The sequence below is a fragment of the Choloepus didactylus genome, chromosome 25 (assembly GCF_015220235.1).
Source record: "Choloepus didactylus isolate mChoDid1 chromosome 25, mChoDid1.pri, whole genome shotgun sequence".
Classification (NCBI taxonomy): Eukaryota; Metazoa; Chordata; class Mammalia; order Pilosa; family Megalonychidae; genus Choloepus; species Choloepus didactylus.
Window position 1 is genome coordinate 2,516,369 of NC_051331.1, and position 17,043 is coordinate 2,533,411.

Sequence of the window (17,043 nt, forward strand, 5' to 3'; positions counted from 1 at the left end):
TGGGGTTATAACAAATACAACTGCTTCATTTTATTTGAAACTAAACAAGCTTGAGCATCTGTGTTCAAGTCTTTATATGAACATGTGCTTTCCTCTTTTGAGCAGGTAACTAGGGGTGGAATGGCTGGGTCATGGGCTAAGTGTGTATTTTTAAGAAACTGCTAGACTGTCTCCCAGTGATGGCACCATTTTACGTGGTCACTGCATTTGCGAGACCCAATTGTTCCCCATCTTCACCAGCTCTTAGTATGGTGAGTCTTTTTAATTTTAGCCACTCTAGTGGGTGTGAGGTGGTATCTCATCGCAGTTTCAATTTGCATTTTCCTGTTGCCTAATGATGCTGTGCATCTTTTTCATGTGCTTATTTACATGTCATCTTTATATTCTTCTCTACACTAAAGCATCTTTTGAATCTTTTGCCCATTTTAAAATTGGGTTTTTGTTTCCTTATTGTTGAGTTTTGAGGATTCTTTATATATGATGGAGATAACTCCTTTATCAAATATGGGATTTGCAAAGATTTTCTCCCTGCCAGTGGCTCATCTTTCATTTCTGGACCAGCCTCCTTCTTAACTACAAATCCCAGTCGCCCAGCAATCCTTCAGCTACCCTTGAACAGAATTGGGACTCGAACCCCCTCTCCCTCAAGCAAACAGACACAGAGAAAGGGAGGGTCACTGGGCCTCTCGGTGGTAGAGCCTGGATTTGAACTCAGGTCTGCTCGACCCCAAACCCAAGACTTCGCCCACCATCACCACCTCTTCCCTGGGTCCATGAGGGTTGTTCCAAGGGAAACCCCAAGCATCTCTGAGGACACAGACCCCTGCCCCTACTGTTTCTACACGTCTTGAGGCTGAAAGCCCAAGAATGAATCAGTCAAGCCCCCAGGGTTCATTGACAAGGATTTATTGGCTGTGCCCTCGTGCTGAGCCTCGGACGGCATGCGAGAGGATGAGTTTGGGGGCGTTACAGCCTCAGAACCCACCCAGCTCCTGGATATCACCGTGAACAAGGCACTTTCCCAACGGCGGTGGCAATCTCCACTCCACCCCTGTGCTCCGGGGAGATGCACCCCCCTCACCTGGCTGAGATGGAGGAGACGGGAGAGGCTCCCAGCCTGCCCGGCAGCAGCACAAGGCTCGGCACAGAGCAGGTGTCCGTGCGTTTATTGACTGACTATATGAGTCACGATAGAGGACACCGGCGTCAGGGAGGCCTGATGCTTCCAGGACCCAACGGGATGAGTGGTGGCCGCCAGGACGGAGCTGGGTCTTGGGAATCCCAGCCCAATCTCGGGGGCAGCCTGAAGCTGAGGATCCTTGGGCTCTCAGGTTGGGCCCAGGCGTGTCTCCTTCGTGACGAGTCACTCGTGTGCTGCTCTGATCCACAAGGATATAGGATCTAAAATGCAAAGCCATTTTCAGCCATAACGAGCAACCACCCTTCTCTCCCCTCCTGACAGCACGGCCTTTCGGAGCTCATTAAAGTCTTCTTGTGCCAATGAGCCCTTGTCCGGCCTCGCAGGAGCTCTGCAGGACAAGGTAGGGCTGAGTCTCCCGGCCCCTGTGCAAAGGGGGAATTTGAGGACCAGAGATGGCAGGCAACCTGCCCAAGGATGCCCAGCAAGAGCTGGGAATTTCTGGGCACAGGAGCCTGGGCAGGAGAGATTTTGAAATCACTGGGTGACCCCCACCCTTGACCCCCCTCCCATGTCAGGTGCAGTGGTAGGTACGTGGTACAACGGAGCCTGAAAGTCCTCCAGAGTCGAGATGCAGTATCAGAGAGGGGGGAGAAAAACAGGACCGGGGGAGCACTGCCGGATTCCAGATGCTCCCTGAAAACTCCGGGCAGGCCTGGTAGAGAGAAAAGGGGGGCCCATTCCTACAAATCCCCGCACACCTATATCTCACTGAAACCCCCACATCAGCCCTCAGGGGTGGGCCGATGGCCCCAGTTTGCAGACAGGGAAGTTGAGGCTGAGAGGGGGGAGATGAGGACAGGATGCCCCCCTGCCCAGCTCTGGGGATCCTGGGTCTTCTCCCCGGCCCCCCCTAATCCGCCTTCTTCGTCTTCTTCTTCCTGGAGCCTTCGGTCAGCTCTTCCTTGGACCTGGCCGGCAGGGGCGAGTGCGGCGGGCCGGGGGCCCCGTGGTTGTGGGGGTGTTCGCCCCCCGGGCCTGTCCCGAATAGCACGGGGCAGACGTAGCCCTCCAGGACGTCGAAAGGGGAGCTGTGGGAGTGCGTGGCCGTCAGGAACACCTGAGGGGTGCAAGGGGACAAGGAGGCAGGGGCAGGGGGTGGGAGAGAGCGAGGGGCATGGGGGGAGGGGTCAGCAAGGTCAAGGTCAGAGGTGGCCCAGCCCGCCCTCCACCCCCGGTGGCCTGCACCCCCAGGACACAGGCCTTTTGGTGCTTGCGCCAGGAGGGTCCTGGGCACACCAGGGTGTTTGGCCATCCCCTGCCCTTTGCCCCCACCCCAAAAGTGGGGTTACCCCCCACCCCGGGCTCCGAGTTAAGCCATGATGACCTGCTCCCTGAAGACCCCGCCCCAGTGGGGGGATACAGAGAGACAGCCCACCCTGGTCTACCCAGAGCCCCCACCCCCCAGTGTGTGCCTTCCCTCTGCTCTCCCAGGCCCTGATACCCCCATTCCCCGAAACTACCCCGCACCGCCCAAAGGGCCCCCTCCTGGTACGCCTGCTGTCCCCGGACCTGCTGGCAGCTCCTCTGCCTTCTGCGCACCCCCATCCTGGCCAGGAGGTGGGGGTCAGTGAGGGACGCGGGAGGGAGGCCCAGGCAGCAGGGAGGCTCACCTTACAGGAGACCATGAACAGGGTGAAGACGAAGATGAGGCTGGCTTTGGAGACCGGGAGCCAGCGGGTCTGCTGGAGGGTGAAAAGCACAGCTCCGTACAGGCTGGCTTTGGTGGGGCTGGAAGGCAGCGGCCGCTGGGGTCAGGTCCGGGAACTCCCGGCCTGGACCCCACGTCCCAGCGTCTCCTGCAAGGTGGCTCGGATGAACCCCTGCAGCGAAGGAGCCACTGGCCCGAGAGAGCTCTGGCCTTTGCCCCCAGCTCCTGGGAGGTCACCTCTGAGCCCCGGCCGGGGGTCACGTCAGGGAGTCCAGCCACGGGCCACCTGCTTTTCCCATGGGGAGCTCTGGGTCACGCAGCATCAGCTCGACCTCCAGAGGTGAGCCACGCGGGCATTCCGTGTCTGTGTGCTCGATCCCCCAATAAAATCCCCGGGCTCCAGGGCTCAGGGAGCTCCCCGGGCTGGCAATACTCCGAGCGTGCTGTCACACGTCGTTGCTGGGGGCACTGAATGCTGTCTGCGACTCCCCTGGGTGGGGGGGACAGCTGGAAGGTCACACCTGGTTCTTCCTGGATCCCATCCCAAGGACATCATCCCTTACCTGACGTTAACTGCATCCTTTTGCTGTAACAAAAGCGAGTATAATGGCTTTACAGAGTTCTCAGGGTCCTTCTGGCCAAGCCCTGAACTACTGAACCTCAACTTGGAAATGGTCTTTTGGGGGGGAGGGTTCCTCAAACAGCACACTCTCTTGCAGAATGGGTTTACGATGATTTATCTTGTTGCAGGGGACAGACCCCCGACGTCTGCCCCAAGGGGTGGCTCACTGCATGTACTTGGTGACGATAATTCTAGCAAAGATTTAAAAGCACCTGCCAGGCCCCAGGGCCAGGGGCTTTATGCCCACAACACCATCTGACCCTCTTGTCCACCGAAAGAGGCAGAAATAGTCAGAGGGGAAGCTGCCTGCCTGCTTGCAGCAAGTGACAAAACCAGTCAGGGTCTCCACTTCCGTATCTGGGATCTGAGGATGGAAATGGGCTTGTTCTTTTGGGAGGGAATGAAATAAGACTGCGTTTTCCAAAGTGTAAAACAGGAGGTGGTTTTCATCAGTAGATGGGTGAGCCTCTTAATTCTGTGATATTTTAAAGGCTCCAGCTTTATTTGTTGCATATGAGGGGACATTTTTCGCTAGCACGAACCTGCAAGTCTTTAAAAATTGTATGGGAGCTCAAATGCAATGTGGGATCCTGGAATAGAAAAAGGATGTTCGTGGAAAAGTGAATTGTCATGTAATTTCTCGGCTTTAAATGTACCCTGGTTGTGGAAGATGTTTACATGAGTGGGGGCTGGGTGAGGGGTACATGGGAACTCTGTCCATGCACACATCTGTCTGGGTCCCTCTCCTGACCTGTGACCCCCACCTGACTGTGGAGGAAACTGTTAATTTAATCCAATTTTAATGGTCACGGGGTTATTCCATTTTATACTGGGGGAAAAAATTTAACTAGCCCAAACCCGTAAGGCCTTTTACAAATGCATTATGCCAAGACACAGAAGGACAAATATTGTATGATTCCACTTACAGGAACTATCTAGAACAGGCAAATTCATAGAGAAGAAAGAAAATTACAGGTTCCAGGGGTCTTGCAGGGAAGGGGGAGAAAGGCGAGTTATTGCTTAATGGGTACAGAGCTCCAGTTTGGGTTCATGAAGAAGTCTGGGCAACAGATGGTGGGGACGGTGGCATAGCACCGTGCATGTAAACAAAGCACAGAATTCTACATTCGGAAGTGGTTAGAGTGGGAAATTCTGAGTTGTACATACGTAACCACAATATAATTTTTATTTACAAAATGCATTAGCTACATGCGATCAGTTTGGGGTTCTGGATGGGGGTGGCGGGTTCCTGCCCGGAGGCCCTGCTCACAGCTCCTCCCTTAGCCCATCCCATGCTCCCCTGCTGAGCTGGGCGCTATCTATGCTTCATTTTGTACTTGATGCTTTGCAGAGCTGGTGGTCTCTGCGAAACCCAAATTCAGTGTCACCTTGTCCCTGCAGCTCTGCCTCCCCCTGGGGGCTCTCCCAGCAGTTGTCTGTCCCTCTGGCAGCTCCCGGAGGGCAGAGCTAGGTCCCCAGCAGTAACCAAGCCAGGGTCAGGCACAGGGGTCCAGGGGAGAGCAAGTTACTCACAAGGACATACGCAGGATCTCGTTGGTCTCTGGTTTCCAGACCCCTCGGAGCAGCTGCTCAAAGTTGGACATGAGCGCCACGCCAGAGCCTATGGGACAGGGTGTTTCTGAACGAGCCCGCCACCCCCCAGTTCCCCACTCTCCTCGGCTGAATTCCCAAGGAAGCAGCCAACCCACTCCTGGAGACTTCCTTGGAGGGACAGCGAGCCTGGGGGTACATGATCATCAATTGTGGTGGGGAAACTGAGGCTCATGGAAGGCACAAGGAGCATCTGGAGCAGAACCAGCGTGAAGGAGTGGAGGTCACATCTCCTCCTCCTGCTAGGTGGGTCTGCTCTGATGCCTTCAACCCAGGGCGCTGCATGAGGCTTCCAGACAGCCCCCTGTTTTTTTCCATCTCTGGGCTCTGGGGTCTCGATCTTTCCCAAGCTGTCCACCCTTGGGAAGGCTGATACACCCCTGGGGGATCTGCTTTGTAGTAGAGGTTTCCTGGAGAAAGATAAGGAGATCCAGGTGGAGTCATATTGGTTAAATTTCTGGAAGGATCTTTCCATTTCCCCGAGGGTGCTGGCTAATGAGGAGGCTTGGATACCTGCCTCAGCCCTCACACTGCTCACCCTGCAGGAATGTGGGGCACCTGATACGTACCAGGGAGCAGGGGCTCTCATCTGAGAGTGATTCTGTCCCCCAAGGGACACTTGGCAATGTTAAGAGACACTTTTGGTTGTCACAGCTGGCGGGAGGCGCAATTGGCATCTAATGGGCTAACGCTAGGTATGTTGTTAAGCACCCTACAATGCACAGGGATGTCCCCTCACTGCAAAGGACCCAGCCCCACATGTCAGTGACACCGTGGTTGAGAAGCCATGTTCTAGAGGGACACTGTGGCTCAATGAAGGGTGATTCTAGGCTCTGGCACCTTAGGGGTACTTGTCCTTGTAGACTGCAGGAAGCAGGGACAGGGGCTCAGTAGTTTCTTAGGACTCTTTTGGGCATTCTCCCCAGCTTTCCTATTATCCCTTGGGTTGCCTCTTCAACTATTACTGTTGTCTGTTTCTCCCTTCATTTCTGTTAATTTTTGCTTTATGTATTTTGGTGCTTTGTTATGAGGTGCATATATGTTTATTATTGTTGTTATATACAGAGTTCTATTGGTTAGAGCTCCAGGACAGTGGTGTTCACTCGTGGGTGGTTCTGCCTTCCAGGGACACTGGCAATGTCTAGAGACATCTGGGAGGAGGGGTGCTGCTAGTGGCATCTAGTAGATCGAGGCCAGGGATGCTGCTAAACATCCTGTGGTGCACAGGTCCTTGTATCACTTCAGTATTTGTCCTTTTGTGTCTGGCATCACCACAGAGCATGATCTGGCTCCGAATCTCAATAGTGCTGAGGCTGAGAAACCCTGCCTCGGAGATGAGAGCTACTGTTCTCGTCATCGCCGTTGTCTTATTTACCTTTGACCCACCCAGTTGCGATCATGACGAACCACCCGTGGTGGTAGTGGTGGTGCGCGTGATGGATGCCCACCGCGATCTTGCGAACCCTCACCACCTCCTTCATGGCCACAAAGATGAGCTTCACAGGCAGGAAGCAGACACACTTGTAAAAGAGGTCCAGGGGGCAGAAGAAGATCAAGTACCTTTGGAGAGAGAATGTCTATTGTCTGGAGAGTTGGCAAACCACGGGGGACCCGGGAGGTGAGGTTGTGCCCAGAGCCCCCTCTGCCATGTGCCGGGCTCAGGACAGACCTGGGCGTGGAGAGGGGTGGTCATGGCCATCGGAGAGGCTGTGCTGGGTCGTAGCTCCTCCCACCTCTCTGATACCTAACACAAGAGGGGTGCTGGTGGCTGGGCCACCATCTCTGCTCTCCCACGCCCGGCGATGGCTTACCAGATGGCTGAGGCCAGCAGGATGCTGGAGTTGTTGCTGAAGTAGTCGATCAGGGGCTCTCCCAGGAGAAGGTCTGCCAGGATGTAACTCCCGAAGCAGTGCAGCATGGCGCACAGCCAAGAGGCCATGGGGTGGCGCCGGGACAGCTCGACAGCTCCTGGGGGGCACAGGAGTGTTTCCCACCATTGCCAGGGTGCCAGGCCTGTGCCGTGCCCCCATACCCGTGGGTCAGCCCATCATAATTTGGCCGCCTTTGTCAGAGCACCCGCCCCGTGCCGTGCAGTCTTGCCCATTTCAGATGAAGCAACAAGACTCAGAGAGGCTGTGCGTAGGGCCAAGGTCACACAGAGGGAAGGGCCAAGCTAGACTGGGCTTTCTTCCGTGCTCACCACTCCTCCACCCCGTTTCAAACAGACCACATCTGCTTCCCCTGCTTCTTCTCAGAGTTTTGCACCAGATTTTTGTTTGGAAAAGGGGGTTTGACATGCACACAAAAACCTGTACACAAATGTTCAGAGCAGCTTTATTTGTCAACAACCCAAATGTCCTGCCACAAGGGAAGAGATAGATACACTGTGGTTTATCCCAACATAGAAACTACTCAGCTATCAAAAGCAGGTTCTCAGGGGCATGATGGGAATGAAAATGGCCAATCACAGAGGTTCTTAAGGCATGATGGGAGTGAAACCGGCCAATCACAGAAGGTCACAGATGTGTGACTCCACTTATGTAACATCCTCAGAGCAGTGGAATTATAGGGGTGAACAGAAGCCAAAGGTTAGGGCTGGGAGGAGGGGCAGCAGGAGGGAGTTGCTTTGTGGTGGTGGAATTTTCTACATCCTGATTGTGGTGGTGGTTATTTGAATCTACATGTGATTAAAATTCATAGAACTATACCACCCCCCCAAAAAAAAGTACATGTAAAAACTGCTGAAAGAAAGGTCTGCAGCTGAGTTAATAGTATTGTATGCCTGTTAGTTTCCTGATTTTAATAATGAGCTATGGAATAGATAGATCGATAGATAGATGATGGATGGAAAGGTAGGTAGGCATATAGCTAGACACATAATACATAATGAGGGATAGATGGATAGATAAAGATAGTTAATGGATAGGTGGATGATAGTTGAGTGGATAGGTAGATGAGAGATAGATGAGATGGATAAATGAATAGATAGATGGATGAATGGATAGATGATAGATGATGGATGGATATACATATAGAAAAATGATAGAGAGATGAATGGATAAATACATGATAGACAGATGAATGGATAGATAGATACATATAAGGGATAGACAGATAGAAGAAAGAATGACATGGCAAATGCAGCAAATGTCAAAAGTTGGTGGATTTGGGTATCCAGGTAGGGGTAGGTTAGAGTTCTCTGTATAGGTTTTGTACTGTCTTTGCAACCATCCTGTAAGTTTGAAATTATTTCAAAATAAAAAATAAAAATATACCATTTTTGCAACTTCTTGCGGGTCTTAAACTCTTCCAAGATAAAAAGAATTTTTAAAATTTCCATATTAAAAAAAGGGGGTATCGTTCAATAAAAAATGAGTTTACAAAAACAACACAAGGAGTATAGGATTACTGTCCATTAACCAAATTCTTACATTTTGTATTACCTGTTCAAAGTCTTTATAAATGATTAGATTTTATCTTTATGCTAATATTGACACAATCTTCTAAGGCTACACCCTAGCGTCTGAATCTGGGTGTTTCCCTGGGGGTGGCACCTTATTTGATCATATTGATTCCTTCTTTCCCCCACTAGTTTCGGTTTCCAGAAAGGAACCTTAGGATCGAGTCGCAAGGTACATCTACTTTGCTCTTCCACCACGAACGTGGAACAATCAACAGCTACTATCAATGGCTCCCCTTAAACAACTTCATTGAATAAAATGAAAACAACACTCAATCAAGACATAAAATGATAAGGTTACAAAACAGAATCCCTTATTAATCAAAAAGGTTAATCAAAAGCAAATAGTTCAGATATTTTTGGAAGTGTCACCTTCTTCCTGGAGTTTGGATGGCTTTTGCCTCCAAGCTGCCAAATTCTAATATGTGGTCTCTCCGGTGCCCTGTACTGGATGCGAAGATATTTGCCTAGATGCACAGATACACAATTGATCCACTTCCCTTTGATCTTAATTCTTCCATGAGGGCAGGGATGAACCACGTTGGTCTTATCTGCTGCTGAACCCTCAGTGTCTGACACACAGTCACTGCTTGGTTAATAGTGGTGAATAAATGAACTGATCACAATGCCAACCACGCTGGGCTGTGCATTTACAGTGATAAATGAGATGGATGATGACCCTGTCTGCGTGGAGTGTCCATCTTACTCCATGTTAGCAAACTTGGACTGACTGTCTCCTGCGCATGGGTTGCCGTGTTGGGCAGTTTGGGTTACATTATAACAGCAATGATCTCTCCACTCTTTTATCGAGTTTATGATTTTGTCCCAGGCAGCCCCATCCTTTCCTCCACCCTCACGAGACTGTACAACGAAGCTCAGTGATCAGACCCCAGGCTTTCCAGCACCGCATGCCATAAGGCTCCGGGGCCCCACCTATAGTGGGTTGAATCAGTTCCTCCAAATTCATATCCACCTGGAAACTCAAGATGTGACCTTACATGGAATAAGGGGCTTTGCAGATGTAATTAGTTTAAGGATCTCAACATGAGATTTAGGTGGGTCCTGAAGTCGACAAATTGTCCTTAGACAGAAAACAAGATGCCATGAACCCAGGGAGAAGAGGGCGAAGTGAGGATGGAGGCAGTGAATGGAACAATGTGTGTCCAAGACAAGGAACGCCAAGGATTGCCAAGGATTGCCAAGGATTGCCAGCAACCCAGAGTGTAGGAGAAAGGAACAGAAGGGATTCTACCTCGGAGCCTCCAGAAGGAATCAACCCTACCGACACCTTGATTTCAGACTTCTGGCTTCCAGAACTGTGGGAGAATAAATTTCTGTTGTTTCAAGCTCCTCCCACCACCGCCAGGTTCAGGAAATTTGTTACAGCACCCCCAGGTGCTGACACAAGGACAGATGAGGAAACCAAGGCTCCCCAAGGCCAGGCAGCTCACCCAAGGTCACCCAAGAGCTCAATGAGTCCTTTTGAGCAGTCAACAAGAGCAAGGCCGTTGCTAGGCAACAGGGGCAAAAGCTGGTTCTGTTGTTGCTTTTGTGGGGTTCGGTCTGGCAGGGAGGCGGCATGCATCAAATCACCCCAGAAAAGAAGGTGAAATCACACAGAGAGGCACGCAGTGCTTTGAAGAGTCTCAACAGGGATCAGGGAAGGATTCACTTAGGAAGTGACGTCCAAGGTGAGCTCTGAATGAGTGGCGATTTCCTAGAGGGGAGAGGGGCAAGGGACGATTCAGGCAAAGGGGAGATGTGGGAGGAGGACGGGAGCCAGGAGGGCACACAGGGCTGACGAGGACTCAGGGAGATGGGATCCTTCGTGCAGTGCTGGTGGGGATGGAAGATGGCGCAGCAGCTGTGGGAAACAGGTTGGCGGCTCCTCAAAGGGTTAAACAAGGAATTTCCACCTGATCCGGCCATCTCACTCCTAGGTTCATACCCTAAGAAATTCAAAACAGGGACCCAAACAGATTCTTGTACCCCAATGTCCATCGCAGCATTATTCACAAGAGCCAAAAGCTGGAAGCAACCCAAGTGCCCATCAACAGATGAATGGAGAAACAAATGCGATCTATCTTTACAATGGAATATTATTCAGTTATAAAAAGAAATGAAGTTCTGATCCCTGTTTCAACGTGGTTGAACCTTGAAGACATGCTGAGTGAAGTCAGACACAAAAGTACAAATAAAGTATGATTTTACTTCGAGGAAAGATCTAGAAGATGCAAATTCATAGAGACAGAAAGGAGATTCAAGGTGACATTGGGCTGGAGAAGAAGGTACAAGAAATAACAGCTTAATGGGTATGGGGTTTCTGTTTGAGGTGATGAAAGTTTCAGCAATAGATGGAGGTGATTCTAATGCTAGCCTGTGAATCGAGGTAAATAACGCCACTGAATTATCCACTTTGAAATGGTTAAAATGGGAAATTTTGTGATAGCTATACTACCACAATAAAATTTTAAAAAAAGAGAAAGCAAGTACTGCATGAATAGAATGACTAAAAGAGCTTGAGTTTGAGATTGGAAGGATAATTAACTCAGAGTACAGTGGTTGTGGTTTATTTCTTTCTTTGCTTTCCCTTCTTTGCTTTCCCTTACATTCCACCCACATTTTCTGTAATCTATCTGTATCGATGCATTCTTCACGGAATACAATTTTCCAGCATCACGATACATTGTTGAGTATTTCATAACACAGAAATGTTTCTTTAAGGCAGGTGGCCCATTTGAGACAGCCCTTTCCCCCTTTTTTTTTTTAAACAGCTTTATGGAGGTATCATTTACAAACCATAATATTCACATGTTTTAAGTGAACAATTTGGTTATTTTTAGTAAATGTATGAATTGCGCAACCATCACCGCGGTCCAATTTTCCACCAGCCTTGAAGTGTCCCTCCTGTCCCTTCTGCAGTTAATTTCTCCTCCATGCAAGCCCCAGGCAGATAACAACCCACTTTCTGTTGCTATGGGTTCCCGTTATTGGACATTTAATATAAATGGGAGCAGACAATATGCGGTCTTTTGAGCCTGGCTTTTCTCTCCTTTTAAAAATCATCAAATAATTGAGGCACACAATAAATATGCAGACATCCCTAGAAATAAGGCAATAAAGAGTAAACTGAAGGTACCTGTATTTGTTCCTTAATTCTATTCCCTCCTCTCTCTTTCACAAGTAAAAACACAACCCTGAATTTGGCATTTATCATCCCCACACACGTATTGCAATATTTCCCACACATACGCGTTCTTGCATGTACACAATTCCTACACGCTCTCTTGGAGGTCCCTAGATAATATCAGATATTTCGTGGCGAGTTCTTAAATCTCATAGCCTCTGTAGCTTGTCTCTTACTCTACAGCACATTTTTGAGATGTATGCACGCTGATTCACATTACAGAAGTGTAAATGTTTTGTAATACTGATTCTCTCCACCCCTTTTTATGGTGGTAAGATACACATAACATAAAATTGACTATTTTGACCACATTAGAGGGTACACTTCAGAGGCATTCAATACATTCCCAAGATTGTGCAAACATCACCTGTATCTAGTTCCAGAACATTCTTATCACCTCCAAAAAAGACCCTGTCTCCATTTGCAGACACTCCCCATCCCCCCTCCTCCAGCCCCTGGCAACGGCTCATCCGCCTACTATCTCCAAGGATTTGCCTATTCCAGACATTTCATGTAAATGTGATCACACATGTGGCCTTCTGTGTCCTCATTTCATTTCACCTGGCAGCATGTTTTCAAGGAGAATATTCATTTTCACTGCTGCGGCATTTTAACTGCTGCATTCCATTATAGGAATAAATCGCCATTTATTTACCCATTCTCTTTCACATGGCACGTCTTATCATCAAGAAACGTGCCCAGTAGAAGCTGTTTGAATGTCAACAGTCAACAACTTGCTCTCTCTTCACCAAGGAACCATGTGGGTACGAACAAACCATTTGCATCTCTGAGCCCCATTTCCTTCTCTGACCAGTGAGGGCCCTAATGAACCCCAACAAGGCTTGGAATGGGACTTTTCTCCCGTAATCTCACCCTGGATTTCCCCTTCTCCAGGGTGTCCTCTGTCTTGTAATTGCACCAGACTCCTAAAGAGGGAAGCTGTCTCTCCCGGGCTTCCGTCTAAAATGTGGGTAGCCGACACTTAATCCCTTGGAGCAACTGGATGGAGAGTCTGGCAAGGAGCCTGTGCTTTGCAGAAATGGATACTTCTCCATCTAAAAATAACACCTAGGGCTGGAATTTTTTCCAGGGTCTTTGCTTGTGCCCTTGAGAAGCCATCCGGGGGACTGAAGCTGGGAATAGGGGCCTGAGCTTTGCAAGCAGCCTCCGGCGTTTGCAGCAGATGTGTGCCCTGGTGCAAAAAGCTGCATGCCTGGGTCTGGCTCTGTCACTTGGGCAGAGGACTCCCCACCTCCCCAGCCTCAGTTTCCCCAGCCACCTTCACTAGGTTGTTTGCGAGGATTCACTGTAGTTGTGTGTTATTATCCTTGTGCTTCCTTATGATTGGCCACAGGCAACCATAAGCAACCCTAGAAGGAAAAGCCAAGGACGAATCTCCCCATTGCATGGATGGGAAGCCTGAGGCTTGGCGCGCACAGGCCTGGCACGAGGTGCCATAGCTCGGCCATGGCTGGAAACGGCCCCCTGGCCCTGTTCCTTTGCCAAACTCCTCCTTGGTCCCTCTCGCTGGTCCTCCGTCTCCAAGAAGCAGGAGAATCAGGGTTCCAAACTCGGGCCTGCCGCCAATCTGCTGGGAGAGCTGGAGGAAGCCACTTCCCGCTCCAAGGCTGAATTTCTTATCTCATTTTGCCTTTTGCTTGCCAATTTTCTTCGAGCCATTTGTGCAATGCAAACGGTGAGAAAAAGTGTCTTAAAATTGAATTTGTCCCATCTTCTTCTACACCAGTGGCTCTTGACTGGGGGTGATTTTGCGATGTCTGGGGACATTTTTTGATTGTCACCACTGGAGGTGGGTGAAGCCACAGATGCTTCCAGAACACCCTTAGAACGGCCCCCACCGCAAAGAATGGTCTGAGCCCAAACATCAACAGTGCCTTGGTTGGGAAACCCTGGTGTAGACAACTTGTTCTCATTTGGGGAAGTTTTAAAAATACCAATGCCAGGTCTACTCCCAAGGTTCTGGTGTTAGTGGTAGAGCGGAGTGGGTTGACATCAGGATTTTTAAAGGTACCCCGCGTGATTTTAATTTGCAAACAAGTTTGGGAACCGCTGGTCCAGATGGTTTCTTGGCTGCGTCAGGGTTTAAGGGATCCAGAATTGCAATTCATTCATTCAGTGATTCATTCACTCATTCCTTCAAGGATGTGGCCAGCACCCAGTGCTTCCTCCTCTCTCCCCTGCATGGGGCCCGGGGGTCCTGGAGGTGAACCAGACCCCAACCACATGGCCCATGAGCAGCCCTGCCTCCCTTACTCCAGCGGATCTCAAACTTCAGTGTGCTTGGGCCACCCCGGGGGTTCAAATGCAGATTCCGAGTTAGCAGCTCTGGGAGGAGCCTGGGAATCTGCTAAGCTAACTGGCTCCCAGGTGACAGCTTCTTTCTGGTTCAGGATTCTCAAGAAGAATGAAATGCCTGACTCAGAAAACACCTGGAGCCCAGGTAGCACGTTCCTCCACAGCTGTATAAACACCTGTAAGAGCACCCCTCCCAGGTGGGCGCTCCAGACCCTCCCGCCGACTGAGTTTCTAACAGGTCTCCACAATGGCAGGAAAAGGCAGTCAGGGGTATTTTGCTGTGAACCCATTTTACAGATGAACCAAGTGAGGCTGAAGGAGGTGAAGTAAGCTGAATCAGTCAGAGCCGGACGTGTGACCTGTGCGGCCACACGGACCCCCACGCAGAAGGGCCCCCGCACCTGCTCTCGCCATCTTGAAATGCTTCCTGATTTCCGGACCAGGGGCGCCATGTTTTCATTTTGCACTGAGCCCCACAAACCAGCACATGGATTCTGAGAAGCGTTTACTTAGGTTGCACACCAAAACCGGAGACCAGGCTTGCTCGCCCAAAGAGAAAGCAAGTTCCTCCGAGTAACTGTGGTGGTTCTTAGGGGTCAAGCAAACCTGGGTTTGAATCCTGATGCCTCAATCTACCAGCCATGGGACTTCAGGCTCAAGGCAGATTTAACCTTGCTGAGCTTCAGCTTCCCCAGTTATAAAAGGAGGCGGTAGAGCTGGGCTGGATGCAGATTTTCAATGTTGGCAGCAGTTTGGAAAATTTGCATACCTGGGACCTGCCTCCCAGATATTCTCAGGGGTGGCCCCTGAGCATGGGGGGCGAGGGGACAGAAGAGGGTCTAAAACCCCCCAGGAGCTTCTTATGTGCAGCCAAGTTTGAGAACCACTGAACTGAAAACCTTCAAGAAGCTTCAGACCCAGGAGCTTTACTTCTGGAGGATTCTCCCAGCTTCACCTGCAGGCTCCCAGCAGGGGACACCTAATGCCACAGCCCCGGGGGCTCCTGCCTTCCACTTTTAGATTTCCCAAGAGCTAGTGGGTTCCAAGCCACCGGCAATTCTTCCCTAGACAGGAAATTAGCTCTGTTTCACTCCAAGACAGCACAAAGCTTATTTTCCTTTGGCCTGCTCCCCAGAACAGCTTTTAAAGAAATAGACTCTGGCGAGTGGGCAGGCAAACATAAGACAGAACAAAAACGCTCCTATTTGCATGAGATCGTGCATTTATATCTACAAGTACTTGGGTACAAGTGCATCAGAGAGAGCTCTGAAAAAGTGGCTGGAACGATGCTAACTGTAATGATTATTATTATTTTTTTTAAATAAACATGAGCACCTATTTTTATCATCTGAAAAGGAATAAAGCTTTTCCAATATGAGAAGAAAACATACAAGTAATTTACATCGAAACGGGTGAGCCATTACACAGTTTTGGGGTGACTGATGTTTTTTCTAAAACGAAAATCTATTACCCTTTGAGTGTGTAGCTGTGCCTCAAACACAAAAATACTAGGAGGTGAAAGAGAAACATTTGCTCCTGTGAACCTTGTACAAAAATAGCACAGCCTAAGGAGGCCATGCATTCTCATCGTAAAAATGTTCTAAAAATTCAAGAAACAGGGGCTCCCCTTGTGCGATTCCCGGGCTGGAGGGGGGTGGTGGTGCAGCTGAGGGAGAAGGCTGACCCCAAGTCAGGATCCCGGGCCAGGGCTGGGGGAGGGCGCCCCGCGGCCGCGGCGGGGTGGAGGCGCCGGTGTCACCTTCCCCGAACCCGATCGCAGCCCCCACGCGGCCCGGCCTTGTATAGACACCCGGCGGCTGCTCCCGCGGCGGGCCAAGGGCAAGGGGGGAGGTCACGCAGGCCCGCGGCGCCCTCGTCGCACCCCACCCCCCACCAGCACCTGTTTCCCCTCCTCTGCTCAACCTCCCCCTCCCTCCCCCAGTGCCCCCCGGCCCGGGGGCTTCTCCCCTTGCCCCCAGCCCCTCTTCCCCCGATCGCAGCGCCTGCCTCCTCCCCAGAGCCGGATCCCAGGCCCGGGGCTCCCCCCTCCCCGCGCCTCCACCCCCGCCCCCGCCGCGCCCCCCGCCCCGCTCACCTGGCTCATACTTGAGGTAGAGGATGGAGACGACGAAGTAGCTGAGGTCGAAGACCGGGAAGAGCGGCACCCGCGAGAAGCTCAGCGCCAGCTCTCCCAGGCTCAGCGCCGACAGCAGCTCCATGGCGCGCGCGCCCTCTCCCACCGCGGCCCCCGGCCCGCTGCGGCCCGCCGCCGAGAGACCGCCCCCCGCCAGGCCCCGCCCACCAGCTCCGCCCCAACCAGGCCACGCCCCAAGCCCCCTCCAGCTCCGCCCCCATCCCCGCCCACAAAATCCAGCTCCGCCCCCCAAAACCCGCCCCATCCATCAGCCTCATCCTCGGGAGACCGCCCCTGTCACGGCCCGCCCAACACATCAGCTCCGCCCCCGACCCCGCCCACACCCCAGCTCCGCCCCGCCAGGCCCCACCCCCAAGGCCGCCCCGCCAGGCCCCGTCCACCCTCCAGCTCCGCCCCGCCATGCCCCGCCCACAAATCCAGCTCCGCCCCCTGTCCCGCCCCATCTGTCAGCCTCATCCTCGGGAGACCGCTCCCCGCCAAGCCCCGCCCATCCTCCAGCTCCACCCCCAGACCTCCCCGCCAGGCCCCGCCCCCGGGGAGACCGCCCCTGCCAGGTCCCGTCCCATCTGTCAGCGTTGTCCCCGGGAGACCGCCCCCAGCCAGGCCCAGCGGCCGCTGCCCCCGCCCACGGCCACGCAGCCCAGACTGACCCGGCCGCCTCGGCCCCGTTTGGCCCGGGGGGGCCCCTGGGGAGGGCGCGTAGGGCAGGGGGCTGTCCATTCGGGGAGCCTGCCCCCCATGGAGCCCACCCAGGAGGGACCCTACCCCTCGTAGGGCCCATTGAGTCAGGAACCCCGTCCTCGTGGGGCCCGGTAACGAACCCCGCTCCTGGAGAGTCCTTGG

General features: G+C 51.9%; 1 protein-coding gene across 2 annotated transcripts; it reads right to left on the reverse strand.

Annotated features, from left to right (window-relative positions):
* Nucleotides 1-890: 890 nt before the first annotated feature.
* On the reverse strand, nucleotides 891-16,315 carry TMEM38A (transmembrane protein 38A). 2 transcript variants are annotated; one of them, XR_005214199.1, is made up of 7 exons: nucleotides 16,141-16,264; nucleotides 6,894-7,050; nucleotides 6,458-6,642; nucleotides 5,005-5,092; nucleotides 2,812-2,929; nucleotides 1,733-2,258; nucleotides 891-1,401 (listed from the first exon to the last, which is right to left on the reverse strand). XR_005214199.1 is itself a non-coding variant. In XM_037818588.1 (6 exons), exons 1-6 carry the CDS (start codon nucleotides 16,262-16,264, stop codon nucleotides 2,052-2,054), a joined length of 879 nt encoding a protein of 292 aa, XP_037674516.1. In that variant the 5' UTR covers nucleotides 16,265-16,315; the 3' UTR covers nucleotides 891-2,051. The 2 variants fall into 2 exon arrangements, 1 of the variants encoding a protein (XP_037674516.1); XM_037818588.1 differs by having other exon boundaries at nucleotides 891-2,258; nucleotides 16,141-16,315.
* Between the last annotated feature and the right edge of the window lie 728 nt (nucleotides 16,316-17,043).

Excerpts from the sequence above, each read along its gene's own strand:
- TMEM38A (XM_037818588.1), bottom strand. The coding sequence starts at position 16,264 with ATGGAGCTGCTGTCGGCGCTGAGCCTGGGAGAGCTGGCGCTGAGCTTC. Across the intron at positions 2,930-5,004 it reads GAGATCCTGCGTATGTCCTT|CCCCACCAAAGCCAGCCTGT; the intron begins GTGAGTAACTTG and ends GCTGCCTTCCAG. Across the intron at positions 2,259-2,811 it reads TGTTCATGGTCTCCTGTAAG|GTGTTCCTGACGGCCACGCA; the intron begins GTGAGCCTCCCT and ends TGCACCCCTCAG.